The 16,616-nt window shown below is 42.2% G+C and overlaps 1 protein-coding gene across 1 annotated transcript; it reads right to left on the reverse strand.

The window, feature by feature from the left end:
• Positions 1-6,114: 6,114 nt before the first annotated feature.
• LOC127776680 (kinesin-like protein KIN-UB) lies at positions 6,115-15,994 on the reverse strand. The gene is made up of 19 exons (XM_052303184.1): positions 15,579-15,994; positions 14,086-14,186; positions 13,864-13,986; positions 13,262-13,447; positions 12,930-13,151; positions 12,664-12,829; positions 12,415-12,564; positions 12,144-12,232; positions 11,762-11,965; positions 11,007-11,099; positions 10,521-10,658; positions 10,325-10,456; positions 9,043-9,184; positions 8,727-8,819; positions 8,173-8,298; positions 7,946-8,071; positions 7,466-7,609; positions 6,860-6,988; positions 6,115-6,733 (listed from the first exon to the last, which is right to left on the reverse strand). The coding sequence occupies exons 1-19, from the start codon at positions 15,775-15,777 to the stop codon at positions 6,573-6,575; spliced, it is 2,724 nt and encodes a 907-aa protein (XP_052159144.1). The 5' UTR covers positions 15,778-15,994; the 3' UTR covers positions 6,115-6,572.
• Between the last annotated feature and the right edge of the window lie 622 nt (positions 15,995-16,616).

Consider the following 16,616-nt stretch of genomic DNA (forward strand, 5'->3'; position numbering starts at 1 on the left):
TCATATGACCATTGCCTGGGGACAAGGGAAAATAGAAAGAAACAAAAGGACTGCTAAAGTAAAAAGAAATACGGAAAAACGCTGCTCCTCTATAGGAGGGTGGCAGCGGAGCCCCACTACACTTCTAATAAACCCCCAAAAGCAGCAGCGCCAGTGGATGACCACAGACAATCTTCCAGTAGGATGGCCTCTAGAATTGCTGAGACTAACAAGAGAGAGAGAGTAATCGAAAACCCTGAAATTCCGCTCTTTCCACGGCTCCTAGTCTCCTGCCATAGCGAACTCGTTACACCAACCTCAGTGCATCACCACAAGCGAGGAAGAGGAGCACCCATAGCTGTCATTGGTGGAAATCGATTTTATCCGCACATAAAAAATGGTTTTATCAGTAGTAGATGTGTCTATATGGTCACTCTATGCATGAATATTGAGTATATATTGACCCTTGGTCGTTGCCATTCATCCACATTTTGTATTATCTACGCACTTGATGTACCAGTGGCTATCAGCACAGCTATATCTGACATTTTTTTAGGGGTACAACCTGACAAAATTTGAGGTATGTTCTTCTCCAGCCGTGTGCATTCCATCGATTGATCTCGATACACTGACACTTCTCCTTTTCTACTCATCATCATCTGATGATCAGGTGTATTTTTCAAGTGCATCATAATTATATTTCTGTGGCTCTCATTCATCCTGCCGCCAACTTGGAGTGAATTATATATTAGTTCTTCTGTCTTAATTTTATATGTTCTGGTGTATAGAGAACTTATATATTTAAAAAGGTATAGAGAAACAGTGATATAGTAGTATATAGTATACTCGATCCAAAGAAGTAGAGTATATCACGCGAGCTGGACTAGCAAGAATATATATATTTTGGTTTGTGCTCATGTTAATTCAGAACAAAAGAATGAGCACGCACTTTGATGCGTGAGCATCACATATAGCCCAGCTGCTTGTGATCAAGTCGTCGTATCGACACTGATTTTCTTCTGAAGAAAAATCCAAAGAGAGAATCAATATATATATATATATATATAGGGCAGTAGAACTAGGTCAACAATCCATAGGTCGATATTACAGTACTGAAACAACGGCAGTGTCGATGATGATACTGCAGTAGTATTGGCATGCACTAGCAGACGACTGGATCAACATGCTCGATCATGCTGTGTAATATTATATCCAATCAGCGTGTCATATTCATATATGCTTGCTTTGCTTGATAGGTACTGCAGGAAAGAGAATTACTGACGAACCAACGAGAGATCGAGCAGTACTATTGATTCGGTTCGATCAATGATTCAGAAGAAATTAAAACAGGAGCTCAGCTAGCCGTCCATCCCAATTAACAATTAATAGAACTCTTCGATCGAATCACCGCTCCAATTTTCAGCAGCAACACCTGCAGCAATGCGATTTGCAGCTAGCTATCTCCTCGCCGGCGGCCATGGCGTGGTGGCTGCCGGCGGTGAGATCGATCGAGAGGGAGCTAGGTCGACCTCGCCCCGGCCCACAAGGGCAATGCAAGATGGGAAAAGTGGATGGATCGAACAGTGAAATGAACAGCAATCTGAGCTGAGTATGTGTGTTTGCAGCCAGCAGCTAGCGGCATGCGCGACGGCCGGACCCCTACACATGCCCGTCCCCTCTCCGATCGACGTCGCAATGCAGCTGCTGCTGCTAGTGCTACCTAGTACATATATAGCTCCTAGCTTAGCTGCAGCCGGCCTGCAGCGACGCAACCTAGCTAGCTTGCTTCAGGGTTTCAGGCATTCAGCTCAGCTTCAAGCTAGACAAACTTCAATTACTTCAAGCAGCTGTACAGCTTGTCTCTTCTCAGGCGCCGGCCGGCCGGCAGCCAGCGTGCATATGGTCCACGGCTGATAGATCATAGATAGGAGTAGTATATATATACTGATAGATTGTAGCTGGATCTGCGTGTACAAGTTGATCAAAGATTCAACCGAGGAATGGATGTACATATGTTCTCGATCGATCGATCGATCGATCAGATCATCAGTATAGTACAGGGTACCTGCACAGAGCGATAGATACACTACTGACAGGCATGCAGATCGGGCAGCAGATGATGAGTGTCGTGCAGTGTCGCATGCATTCAGATCATCCAGAGCCTGCATCTGCATGTAGTACATGCTTTTGCATTGACGTACTTGGTTAATTTTGTGATCGATCGAGCTGGCCGTTCAAAATCAGCATGGGCGCCTGGCTGCATTGCCTGCCCCTGCAAGAGTGCAGTTGTGTGTTTGGCGATCGGTCGACTCGTCGTCGTCTTCGTCAGGCTGTGGCCACGGCCAGTCCTCCCCTCTCGCTGCTGTCGGCAACGGAGAGACGATCAGACGACGACCTTAATTGGCCGGCCTGCATATATAGAGTTTCTTGTACTGCGTTACATGCATGTAATCTATTCCCTCCTCCGTCCTTAAATATTCTACACCGTTGACTTTTTTAAACATATTTTACCGTTTATCTTATTAAAAAAAATTAAGTAATTATTAATTATTTTCCTATTATTTGATTCATTGTTAAATGTACTTTCATGTATACATATGGTTTTATATATTTCACAAAAAATTTTGAATAAAACGAACGATCAAATATTTTTTAAAAAGTTAACGGTGTCAAATATTTAAGGACAGAGGGAGTATATACTTATCTGATTCTCTGTTCCGAGGTAGAGTAGTATCAGCTATATATGCCTGCATCCAAGGACGAACGAGAATGAACGGCTGCAGGTAATAACTTAGTTTTGAAGCTATATATATGAACCCCATCTGGTCTTGTCATGGTCTCGTTCTATAATTTCATGGATCGGGACCGACCGACCAACCGATCGAGATCGATCGGTCAAAGCTATACACGCATGATGCATAATTGCATATGTGTGTCCTCCTCAAAAAAATAATTGCATATGTGTATATGTAGCCAATTTAACGAGGCAGACAGGGAACTAAATTGCATGCCATATCGCGTCGCTTTCGCCCCCCGTCGTGTTTGTACATATGCATTCAGGGTTTGGGCTGCCACTTACTGTTGCGTCGTCGATGGAGAGTACTCCCTCCGTCAAAAAAAAAAAAAGACAGACCCTGGTTTCCGTATCCAACGTTTGACTGTCCGTCCTATTTAAAAAAAAATATGAAAAAAATTAAAAAGACAAGTCACGTATAAAATATTAATCATGCTTTATCATCTAACAACAATAAAAATACAAATTATAAAAAAAATTTATATAAGACAGACAGTAAAAATTGGACACGGAAACTCAGAGTTTGCTTTTTTTTTTTTGAGACGGAGGGAGTACGTAGGACCGGACAATTATAGGGGGCCTGTGGCTGATAGCGATACAGGTAGTACTTCTAGCTAGCGACATGCTACGTACACATCTGTCCCAAATATAATCATTTGCAGAGTTTTGGATACAAGGTATTAAGGAAAGTAGGTGAAATTAATCCAAAATTATATATTGTGATTAGCTGAGAAGGAAATATGGATGAAGAAATTAATTAAATGAGGAACAATAGATGAGGTAGGTAGGTAAAGAAATATCTTTATTGTAGGACAAAACTTAAGGGGAGTAAAAATAGCCTTTATTTTGAGATTGAAAGAGTATGTGGGGCCTTGATAGAAGAAAATATGGATGAAGAAATTAATTAAATGAGGAACAATAGATGAGGTAGGTAGGTAAATAAATATCTTTATTGTAGGACAAAACTTAAGGGGAGTAAAAATAGCCTTTATTTTGAGATTGAAAGAGTATGTGGGGGGCCTTGGTGCGCCTTTATATTAGGGTTAATTGGATCCATGCCACTACAAATATACCATTTTAGATAAATGCCACCATTTTCATGATATCGGCATGCATGTGCCACTAGAATTTAGGAAAATTGGAACTGTGCCACTCCGTCGCGATATATGTCAAAAATATCTGTTAGCCTTAACTGCACGTGGGACGACTTAGCTGTCAGTTCCATCTTCTTCACCTCTCTCCCCTGTCTTCTCTTTCCCCTACCTCTCTCTTGTCAGTCTCTCCCTCTTTCCGTTGCCACCGCTGTTGCCGAATTTCTCTCATCCAGGGCAAGAGGGTTCAAGAGTCGTTACCGTCTTCTTTGACTCCATCCGTGGAGGGAGGGCTCGGGAACCGTCGCCGTCGCCGGCCTTCTCCCATCTGTGGCAGGAGAGCTCGGGAGGCATCACCGCCATCGTCTTCAACCCCATCCACAGCGGGAGGGCTCAGGAACCGCCACCATCGTTGTCCCTTGTATTAGACGTGGAAAATGGAGGAAGAGATGGGAAAAAAGAACAGAGAGAATGGAGGAAGATGGAACTGACATGTGGTTCCCACGTCTACGGGGTCTGATGGAAAACGTCATGGCGATGGCGTGGGGTTTCACTTTTTCAAAATTTTATAGTAAACGCAGCCAATATCGTAAATAGTATTGTCATTTATCTGAAATGGTATATTTAATTTGTAGTAATATGGATCCAATCAACCCTCGATATTATGCGGAAAAATCTCGGCCCGTTTCGGGCGGCCGGATTGGGTGATGCTTCGAGTCCGCCGGCTCGGCTCGATCAGGTGTGGTGGTAGCTAGGCTGCGCGCGATGGATGTATGATCCTGTGGAGATATATATATGATGTGACGTGACATGTCCACGTCGTCCACCGCCCGCCCCCGACGCGGACAGTTCAGCCTCCGTCTCGTCACCACAGCGACGCTAGGTGCCGGTGGACGACCCGCCCGCGCCTTATAAAATCCTCGCGCCGCGCCGCTCGTGGTCGTGGCCCCCCGTCGTCTCCTTTGCCCTTTGCCCCCCACTACGACGACTACGACTACGTCCGTCTCAGTGGCAGGAGAGGCCGCAACCGGCAAGGCGTTGCGTGCGCGTTGGTGCAATATGCAGTACGCAGCTAGCGGATCAGTGGAAGAATCTGATGGTTATTGGGCGCATCGCGCGCGATGGAGGAGAGCCGGGTCTCCGGGGACGTGCTACCAACAACTTAATTTAGGTAGGAGCCGGCCTGTGTTTCAGTTCAGGGTTTCAAGGTTTGGACGTTGGTCCTACCGATCTTTGACGTGCAATACCATACGTGCGTGCGTGATCAGGTCATCAGGATTATATTCAGGGGGCAAGGGGGCCATCGATCGCCACCTCTGAAAATCTCAAGGATAATCGACGACTCATCATCATATCATCATCATGCCATTCGTCTTGTTTTAACTCACAACAGCAAAGAGGTGTAGTACAAAACACGCACGTACGCACGCTGCTGACCTTGTCCGTCCTCTCGCCAGCCTCCGTGCGTCCTGCGCCCCGTCTGCCGTGTGCCGTGCTACGCGACGACGTACACCGCTGCCTTCGCACTGCGTGTCTGCCTGTCTCTCTCGGCTCGCAGTCGCAGCGCAGCCGCGTTGCTAATTAATTAGCACAGCAAGTACTCCCTCCGTCCCAAAATAAGTACAGTTTTACACGATTCACGTTCAACGTTTGACCGTTCGTCTTATTTGAAAAAAAATTATGATTAGTATTTTTATTGCTATTAGATAATAAAACATGAATAGTATTTTATGTGTGACTAAATATTTTTAAATTTTTCATAAAATTTTTCAAATAAGACGGATGGTCAAACGTTGGGCACGGATATCTACGGCTGCACTTATTTTTGGACGGATGTAGTATTTGCTGTGCTAGGAGAGTACTAGGAGGCAAGTTTCTTCCCTTTTCGTTTGTTCGGTTGCTCCTCAATTCCTCGTTCCCTCCTCAGGTAGAGCCGTAGAGGTAGGTTGGTAGGTTTTTCATCGATTTACGGCGCGCGACCGCGGCGTTCTGCTTGCAACCGTGCGACAATCTACGTCCTCGAACTCTGCGTGTTGCAGTGTTTTACCACTGTCTGCGCCTCGCCTGTCCATATTTCTACTGACCAAACAAATATTCAACGCAAATCCTCCAAAAACTACAATCATGCATGGGATGGAAGAGTGAATTTCATGGGTAAACGCACACGTGTCAGGCTATTCAGATTCAGCCTTAAGCCTTCCATCCCTTGCATGCCATGAGTACAATTGGTACAGTTCGAGTCAGAGGTAATCAGAGTAGCAACTAATATCACGCCTTTTTCAGTAATAAGTTACAGACTTACAGTAAAGATCAGCTACTGTACAATGAATACAAGTATTATGATTCATGGCCAAATCTACACCTATCTGCTGTCTCTCGGTCTCTAAGTGATAACAGCTCTCATTTTTGGCCTTGCTGATATTTTTACAACAATTTTACAAACAACGTAAAATACGAAGCCCTACCATAATGAATAAATCAATTGCAACCCAGACTTTCAACTTCTCAGCAGCCAGCACAACGAAAATATAAAACTCTTGAGGAGAACAGGGGACCTGTCGAGATGAAAACTCAGGTTCCCAGACGCTTGCAAAAATTGGGTAAATCATGACCTATATGCCTGATTGCTAGCTCTTGGCGCAATGGCACCTTGATTGTGAGGGCGGAATGTAAAATCAAGCAGTGAACCAGCAGCAAATAGTCGGCTATCAGCATTCTATGCGCAATCTTCTCATCTCTGATTGAAGAGTGGGGCTGGAAGTCAATGTCCGGTACGCTAGCATCCTTATGTCCTCACGAGAACAATCCCTTGAAATCCGAACAAGTTCCCATAAAGCACCTTCACTAATGATATCCTTTGAATTTACTTCTGCAGAAAGGTAAAATTAACACCATAAGTATAATAAACGTATAGTTTTACAATTACATGTACATACTGTATGAACAACGGAGTGTATGAAGGAGCAATGTTGCAAGCAACGAGAGAGAGGGATACCATGTTGCGCCAAATGGCACAGTGCAAGCTCAATGTGCCTCCTAATTGGAGCAGCTTCATTATTTGCATTTTTTACAATCCAGGGAAGCGCACCATCATCAATTAATAACGATTTTCCCACCTTATTTCCTGATGAAATAAAATTGCCAACGTGTTAGTTAGAAAGACATGGTTAAAACATGAAGAACAATTCTAGTGATGGCATAAGATTATACATAAAAATTTGGCTTCTGACAAGAATTATGTAGAACTGCATTAACGGTCACAAGATTTACTGTGTCAAATTAGATCAGCATGGAGATATGTTTCCTTGAAAGAGTTTCAAGATAATGAGAACTGCATAATAGCTAATCTCAGAGTATCATCAGTCATCAGTCTTTTAGCTAGAAAAGGAAATCTCAGTTATGGTCTCATGGACAAGATCATAAGATGGAAATAGCAAGTTCAAGCTATGTGCCTATGTGCCATTACAATCTGAAAAGCAGAAAATGTCCCTTGCATGGCATCTTTGAAATGTGGAATGTGTCACCCACTCATACCAAAGTACGATAAGGGAAAGGGACATAAGGGAAAACATATGAACATTAGATTGATCGGTACCATTACCTTGCGTAGCTGCTCTAGATTCACATTTAGCAAAGTTTGCGATGCCACGTGCAACTTGAGCAAGGACATCAGGGTGCCCGCATTTGACCATTCCCAGCAATGCTTTGATGCCACCTTCTCCTCTCAACCGTGTTTGCAGTTTGTCTGGTAGAGGATAAAAATATGATATTGAGGACATAGTCATATGGATGGGAATATGTTTCAAATCCAAGAAAATTATTAATTTTCTCTTAAATTTGTAGGCTCCCACACTAGTCTTATCAACTTTGCTCCCAACAAAAATTATCTGGCCATTAACCAAAATTTAGACTTCAACAATTTTCTCCTTTGGACGGAACTTAAAGCTACACGTATATGCATAGCAGGGATATTAAATTGAATGGCCACGGTGTTTTGCACTGCCAGCCAACCAGCCAGAAATATTAATTTCTTAGGGTACTAACTCCTCGAATGGCAAACATGCAGAAATATAGAGTTTACCATTGCCACAAAGGTTGGCGATGGCTCCAGCAACCATTCTTAGAGTTTGTGGGTCCTCCGCATCAGATGCTGTCATAGATAACAGGCTTACACCACCTTGGGCCATGATAAGATCTTGGTTTGTTTCTGCATATATTATTGACACAATGAGATAAGAGACATTCTACAAACAGATATATAATCACTATTTAAGGCCCTCTTTCATGAATTACTACTGGCCTACTAACCATTCATTGCAAGGTTAGCAATTGCTCCTGCTGCTACTCTGCGAATGGTCTCATCCTCGGAGCTCCTAAGCAGCATTAGGAGAGAAGTAAGGCCACCTGCTTCTACAATCTTTTCCTGATTTGCCTCTGAAATACGCAAATGCAACCGCAGTTAATTCATGATTGCAGCTCAGAGAAGAAAAGTGAATAGAATCAATCATTTGCAAGTCGCATCAAATGCTGTTGATATAACATGATCAAGAAGCAATGTGTATCAAGTTAAACTGAGATCGGGTTCCATAATTGTAATATCAAGGCATCAATATTTAAAATGACGCAACTGCTAGTGCGACAAATGTATGTTTATATTATCCGAATACTTCACTTCAGCAGTATCCAACATAGGCTATGCATGACATGCAGATTGTAGAGTATCAGATGTAAATGCTTAAAAATCAAATTTGCATATATGGCGGACAACCATACTATACATCAAATGCAAATCTTGACACATCAAATAAAATATAACAAAATCCATGTTTCCAATTAAAACATGGTGAATATGAACACCGCACCTTCAGCTGCCAGATTCGCGACAACTTTCACTGCATGAACGCGAACATCAGGTTCTTCCGATTCAAGCAACGACAGTATCTTCTGTAACCCAACTGAAATAGTTGAAGAGAAACTTTCATCATCATAACCAAAAGCAAAATCACAACTCAGGTTTATTTATGTACAGGATTACAGGAATAACATAGGTAAACTTTTATCACATTTTTTTATAATGGTCTTATTACATGTAGATATCTTACAAGGACTAGAGGATAAAAAGATACAATCTGAAAGACAGGTGCAAATGAATGAAATATGTTCTCAAGTAATGCATACCTTGTTCAAACAGTTTAGCAATGGGCGGCTTAGGTCCATTGCTCTGCTCTCTAGGCTGAGAATTCCTTGAATGAGACATCAAAGAATCAAACCCAGGAAATATTTTCCCAGATCCATCTCCTCTGTCGAGGCTCCTCCTTGTCTAAAAAGAAAGAAAAAAATGAACGGTACAAAAGAAGAGAACATCAGAGACCTTACGCTAAAATCTTGGAAACAGTCCCCCAAGAAAGCACGTATGTGTTTCATACAAATGGAATAATTGGAATAATAGGAAGGGTGCAAGTCAAAAAAACTGTGGATGAACTTAATTAACTTTAACATTTGCTGTGTTATGCACTACAAAGCCAACAGGCAATAATATGAGAGAATATATGCATCACTAGGTATACTACTTATCAAATTGATCAGATAATACAGAACCATCACATTATAAAAATGAGAGAATTGCAAATATACCACTACTTTCACCCCCTAACTCTCAATAGCCATTATAAAAACACGAATTGCTAATTTGCCACCAAAGTTAGTCTCCTCTGCTTCTGTTTGCCACTACCGTCTATACCGATCCAACTAAGATGATAGAAATAATTTACAAAAATCAATGTAACTTGATAATACTATTTTGCCCTTGTCAAGTTGATCTTTTCCTTGCTGCCCCGAGTCCTGACCGGACCAGAACCCTCCCTCTCCTCTCCCTTGATCTCCCCCCTAGATCACCAAGTTCTCTCATCCTTTCCAAATCAATAGCAAACGAACCGAAAATCAGTGGAGATGGCTTTCGACGAGTCAGCAGCAAGCGGCCAGCGACGGCGGCAGGCGCTGCGGCGGTCGGGGCGGCGGCGGCAGCAAATGCAAGAGGCAGAAGCAGCCGACGGCTGGGGCAGCAGCAGCATGTGGCGGAGGCTTGGGCGACAGGCGACAGGCGACAGATAAGAGGCACCAGCATATATTCATTCAAATTATTGGTATTTTTCTCTCCCTCCGGTGCAGTAACATTCATGCTAAAATGATGTTAATTTTGCAATTTCATTGCAAGGGTATCCTTGTCCCATTTTTTCAAAAAAAACCACCTTTCAACGGTGTTAGTCGAAACTGTCAATCCAATGGCAGAAATGATGGGTTCCAATGTTTTTTGGTGGCAAATATGCAATTGCATTTTTTGTAATGGCAGATTCACAATATCTGTTCAAACTAGTGGCAAATATGCAATTGGCCCTAAAAAAATCTAGAAATTCAGAATGATCAGTAAGAAAAAAAAAATGGAACCGCCAGTAATTCTTACCTCATCAGCATCAAGACTTAGCTGCAATAACTGGCTTTTCAGAACAGCAATTTCTTCATCAAGTTTTTCTTTTTGGCTAGCTTCAGTATCCAGCATTTTCCGTAGTTTGACAACCTCAGCAGTAGCTGCAGCCTACAAGATGAAAACAAGGTTAGTGTATTATTACAGGCGGAAAACAATTATATACTGACAGTACCTCCATCTTTTTCCAGTGTAATACTTGATTCTTAAGGTCATTAGCCTCATCTTCAGCAGATTGGCGCAACACTTTCTCATTCTGCAGTAAGTTCTGCACTTCTCCTACCTCACTGGATGTAGGTTCAGTTTCTTTAATCTACAGTAAAAATGTAAAATAAAATGCATGAGTTGATGGAAAAATGGCAGATTGTCAGAACATGAGTTGTTATTGCTTAAGAAACTCTAATACGAAGTACAATGTAAACGAGACTCTCATGCCAATCAGCCTCAAGCTTACATGTTTACCCATTATTGGTGCACATCAATCGCTTTAAGTTAGAATATACAAACAACCTGTGGATCTTTCCCCTTCTCTCCCAAATGAGAAACTAAATTATTAAAGTTAATGTAAGTGATTTTTTTAAGTCAGACATTAATCCAGGCCAACAATGAGAAAATAATAAGAGGACTGATGAACTAGTCAGTGCCTAAAATAAAGATGTACCAGTTTCTTAGGTGATTGTTGGTGTATTTTCCATTTCTCCTCCAGTATCTTTATAGAGTCAAGGTATTCCTGATGGTACTTCGCTTTCTCATTCTGCATTAAGAAAATGCATATAAAAAATTAATATAAAAAAGACATCCTCAATCAAGCATGGTAGAACTAGAATGATTATTTAGGATTTAGGAAGCTTAGAGATGAAGCGATTTAGACTCTATTTGTGAATTTACATAAATTTTTTTGTTCTGTAGTTTTTTTTTCTAGAGAAAGGTCCCACAAGATGATGTTTCTAGAATCACCTATGATGTTTCTACTCACAGCTTACAACACTGACATCGCTGTATGTTTGTAGATGGCCCTTTAAGAGAATTCACGAGCAGCCGAGCACCTAAAGATGCTCAAGGCTTTGAGATATAGATGATGAATTATTGATGATAGGGGCGGTATATTTGAGGAATCAAGACATGATTAAGGTATTGACTAATAGTTAACTTATTCATTATAAGATCAAAATTGGATTCTCCTTTATGGTGTCAATGTAAGGCCCAATTTCACTGTGGGTTTTTGTCAAAGAAAACTTCTGACGACCAGTATTCTGACTAAAAGATAAAAGTATATGAGAAAACAAAGTCAAATATTTAGTCACTGCACTATTGATCCCTATAAATAGCATGCTCATGAAGATCAAGATATCCCCAAGAATAAACACTTGCACCAAGCCTAACAAAATATATAAAACATTATAGTGGAAAGCAAACCTCTAGAGAAATTTTGTATTCTCTTTCAGCCTCCGTAACACGCAATTGAGCTTCTGCTGTTATTCTTTCAATTTCATCATCAAAATATTTCCTCTGTCTTTCGTTTTCTGCAATTAACTTATCTAATTCAATATCAAGTCTTCTACATAAGCTTTTGTAGTCAAATTCTTCCTTCAGTTTCACCATGTTTTCAACTTTCATTGCCTATACATGAAACAATGAAGAAAACATTAATCACTTCATAAAAAACTTGGAATTTTGTTCCAGCACGCAGCAGTAGCATACACGATGAAATCGTGAGATGGTCTGTCAATGAATATTTTTGCAACTTGAAGGCAAGAGAATCTAAAATCATTAAACCTATCTTAGCATAAAAACTTACTCTTTGCCCAAACATTATTGTACTGGTAGTCTCACCCCGATGTCTTGGAGATGGACCAATTGTCACAACCAATGATGTCCTTGCAGTGCCTATGAATTTCAAGAAAAGCACCTCAATTAGAACAAAAAACAATAAGTGTTACAAGCAATGAGTTGTACAGGGATATGCTCTTGGCTCCTTATTAGCTTTTAGATAAAGATGAGCGTGCCTCCTAAGCTATGGCACAATTTCATTTTTACATAGACCAAATGACAGGTTAGCATGTATTTACCTCCAAATGAATCTTTAAGCAATCTTGTAAGCTTTGAATCACGAACTGGTACATGTGGGCTGTTTTCAGCTAGCGCGTTGATGCATTTTCCAAGTGCACTTAGGGACAAGTTGATAGACTTTGCCTCTTCTAATGTATGACCCTCACTTCCTGAGAGATTAATGCCCAATGCGTATGTTAGCCTTATTATCCTGTCAAAGGTATAGAAGTGCAGCAAGACATGGCATTTATCGACGAGAATGCACTCACCTGACTTGTCTATTCGCTCAGATCCCGCCAAGTCTACAACCACAAGCTTGCTTTTCCTAACAATAGGTGGTCGGAGTGAACCCACCATGGAAGATGAATGCCCATTTTCACCAGAAATGCTAACATCCATTTCATGCTTGCCTTTCACGGCCCTTCTAACATTTACCTTCACCAACAGATATAAAAGAAGAAGAAGAAAAAAAACTCATAAGGCATATCCATATTAATTTGCCAATAAACTGCAATGTCTAGTAGTACAAGATTACCATGAGGAGTGCATGACTACGAGAAGACTCAGTATTCAACTTTGTGTTTGCAGCAACACGATGAGCCTCCCCAATCCTTAGAAGATCTACAAAACTCTTCTGATCTCGAACCTCAACTACTGTAGCCCCAGGTAACGAAACATCCCCTGTCCTCGGATCTTCTACAATGGCTATATTGTCATTTACAGGATCAAGGAGGTCTTGTATCATTTCCATATACAACTGCAATAATACACGTAATATACATTTACTACAACGCAAGAACATGAAAGCCATACGTTGAAATTGGAGAAAGTATATACAATGCCATGGGAACTCCTAGAATCACAAACCTGTAGGTAAGATACTGATACTGTATCAGTTTCAGGTGTTATATCTGCCAAAATATCCTCCATTGCACGGACCATGATTCCCCGTGCAGCAGTATCTTCTTCACCAAGTCTTCCAAGTGTAAACGTTTTCCCAGTACCAGTCTGCCCATATGCCATAACGGTACCATTGTATCCCTCCAAAACACTCTGCAAAATACAAAAAACACTACATTGGTACAGCCATTGGTCAGAAGAGAACAAACATGAGTCCACTAATAGCTTGTGTGGAAGAAAGTTTGCAGAACCACTAGCTACAAGAGGACTCAAGGTTTCTTTTACCTCACAGAATTGGGTCAAACTTTAATAACATTGCACAACCTCTAGCAAGATTCATTAAAAGAAGGATTTCTCTGATTATTTCATCAAAAATTAAGAAACCTCCAATTGTACCAATATTCCATGCTCCAGCTGGTTTGTGTTACACCCAGCATAGTCGTATATCCCAGTCCAACATCCAAACCATACTTGTTTACAATTTGCCAAAAGATTTCATTCACGAACAATTGAAATTATGAATAACAAAAACAAGGAAATGCAAAAAAGGTTTCGACTGTGTCACATACCTCTACAACTGGTTTTGCAACAACCTCGTACACTCTCTTCTGTGAAGCAAACTCTGTAAGCACTTCATCAAATTCATATGTTTCTGACTCCCAGTTGTTTTTACGAAGCTTTAACCTTTTGAGCTTTATAAAGAAATCATCAAGTAAGACTATAAGCAAAGCAAATGTTCTTTTTTTGCATTGCATGCTAATAAATCGGAGGGAGGGGAGGGGAGTGCAAACCTCTGGCTGGAGCTCAACACAATCACCAAAGTCAGCATCTGCAGCCAACTCATCTGCATTTCGAGGCCTAAGCCTTACAGCAACTCTAACTCTACTAGAAACTGCTAGGATAACAGGGGAGAATGAAGAAACATCAGTTGATAGAAATAGAGATACAGGTCAAATCAATATTTACACACCAAAAAACAACACGATGAATCCTTCAATTTTTAAAATAAGGCATGAGGTCTGTCAATTAAATCATGAATACGGAATGATCGTGCCAGACAACATATATGTACAAATATGCTAAAATAATGTGTAGCATGGGAGGCATGGAAAGTGAGATGTCTACTTGGCCTCCCATGAGAGTAATGCAAGTTCGACTATACAATAATAGCTCAACATGAAAATGTTTCAACAAGAATCCTGTATGCAAAATCAAAGTCTCCCGAGAAAAATGCAGGTACGAAACCCCAGCAGAATACTTGGTGTTGGTTCTAAATGGCAACTAAGATAGGTCCAATATATACTTAACCAAAATGTAAAATAATACAGAATTGGTGGGTCATAGTATTGGTGGAAATTTCTAGAATATATATATACTTAAGATAGGTCCAATATATACTTAAGCAACTAAGATAGGGCCAATATATATTCTGTATTATATTTTTGGTTAAGATAGGTCCAATATATACTTAACCAACTAAGATGGGTCATATGTTAGTATTGGTGGAAATTTCCTAGATGAAGTCATATGGACTGCTGGTTTCTGGTAATTTCCAAGATGAAGGAACCAAACTGCATCCCATTCTAAATGGTAATCCCAATATAAGATTCACTAATCACTCCAGAGCCCAATTGTTTATATACACATCTACCAGCAGGCGTTCTTCAGAAGGTTCAGCGTTTGTGTTAGATTTGCAGTGCAAATTGGAAAAGTAGGTGGCGGTCTGGTGCAAGGGGTGCACGGCCATCATGATTAACACGATGCAACAGGACGAGGAACGTATGGTCCCAGCACAACTAGAGCTCCTAGACCCGCGATTTGTGCCCTCGTCGAGGAAAATGCCTCCCTAATCTGAATTAAACAAACGATAGCTCTGCCACTACAGCTACAGCTTCCAAGATGATACTATGATCCAACCACCAATTGGAGCGCATCACTACAGTTTCAGGGTTGTGCACACGTTCCGAATCACACTTGCATCCAAGCAAGGAGTCAAGTAAACGCAAAAAGTCATCAAACAAAGCAAATCCAAAAAAATGCGAGGAGATTCAGCAAACCGATTGAATCGCAGTATCGAAAAGGTGGAAGCATCTCAGCTAGTTGAACACATGTTTGCTTTAATGGACCCAAAAAAAACACACTGAATCTAAGGAGATCAAGCGGCGGATTCAGCATACACGCGCGAGCGAGGTTAGCATCTCACACCTCGCGAAATGCAGATCAACCCAAACCCCACAAAACCCCCCCAAATCCAAATCCGGATCCCACTCCCACCCAAACCCACCTCCAGATTCCGACGACGCGCGCCCCCCGCCGCCGCCCGCGGAGGGGAGCGGCCCGGAGCTGGTCCGCCGGTACGCGCCGCCGCCGGCCGCCGACAGCCGCGGCTTCCCCGCCGCCGCCTTGGGCGTCGCGTTCGCCACCTTCCCGCTCATCCTGCCCCCCACCCCTCCTCCTCCCCCATTCCTCACCCCACTCGCCATAACACCACCACCCCACGAGCTCGTCGTGGAGGCACAGAGAGAGGAGAGATCACGGGAAGGCGATGAGCCGAATGGAAGAAGAGGGGAGGAACAAATAATAAATGCCGGCGAGCGAAGGAGGTGGGGCCCACCGACAGCGAGACGGGGAGGCCGGCGAGGAGGAAGAAGAAGAGGAGGAGAAGCTAGCGGAGACGAGGTTGGTGCGGCAGCCGCGCTCCACGAGAAGACGGCGAGACGAGGTGTGTGTCGTCGTGTCGCGCCGCGGTGGGCCCCACCTGTCGCCTCGCTTACAGGTGGGGCCAGATGTGCTGTGGCCCACCTGCAGTGAGTGGGTGGGTGGTCCATCCCCGCCAGCGGGGGTCAGCTCGGCGTGTACCCGTGGAGCTGGCGGTGTATGACATGTGGGGCCCACCGTGCGCGGCGAGGTGGGGGATTTGAATTCGGGTGCCTCCGCGTTTGGGAGGTTGGGAAAAGGGAGGGTGTAAAAAGCTGTGACCACTGTAGTATAATTTCTGGGGCTTTTGTTCAGTTTTACCTCTACTACTGCCTTGATCTTGCTGTTTGATCCATCCAGTGGAGGGGAAATGGTTCAAAAATTTGAGCAACTTTTGAGACTCTTGTGCTGTTCTAATCTTTTTTATTTTCCTATGCAAACATAATATTAGTACCATTTCATTCTTGGAATACCTTTTTTGACAAAAGATCATTCTTTGAATCAATGCTACCAGCTGTGTGTCAAAAGCAATTAGGAATAGGCATGTCATTGTCAGTTGTTACCATGTTTACATCGATCTACAGATTTAGTATGGGAGTTTGTAATTGCAAAGAAAATTTGTTTC

Source organism: Oryza glaberrima, chromosome 6 (genome assembly GCF_000147395.1).
Source record: "Oryza glaberrima chromosome 6, OglaRS2, whole genome shotgun sequence".
Classification (NCBI taxonomy): domain Eukaryota; kingdom Viridiplantae; phylum Streptophyta; class Magnoliopsida; order Poales; family Poaceae; genus Oryza; species Oryza glaberrima.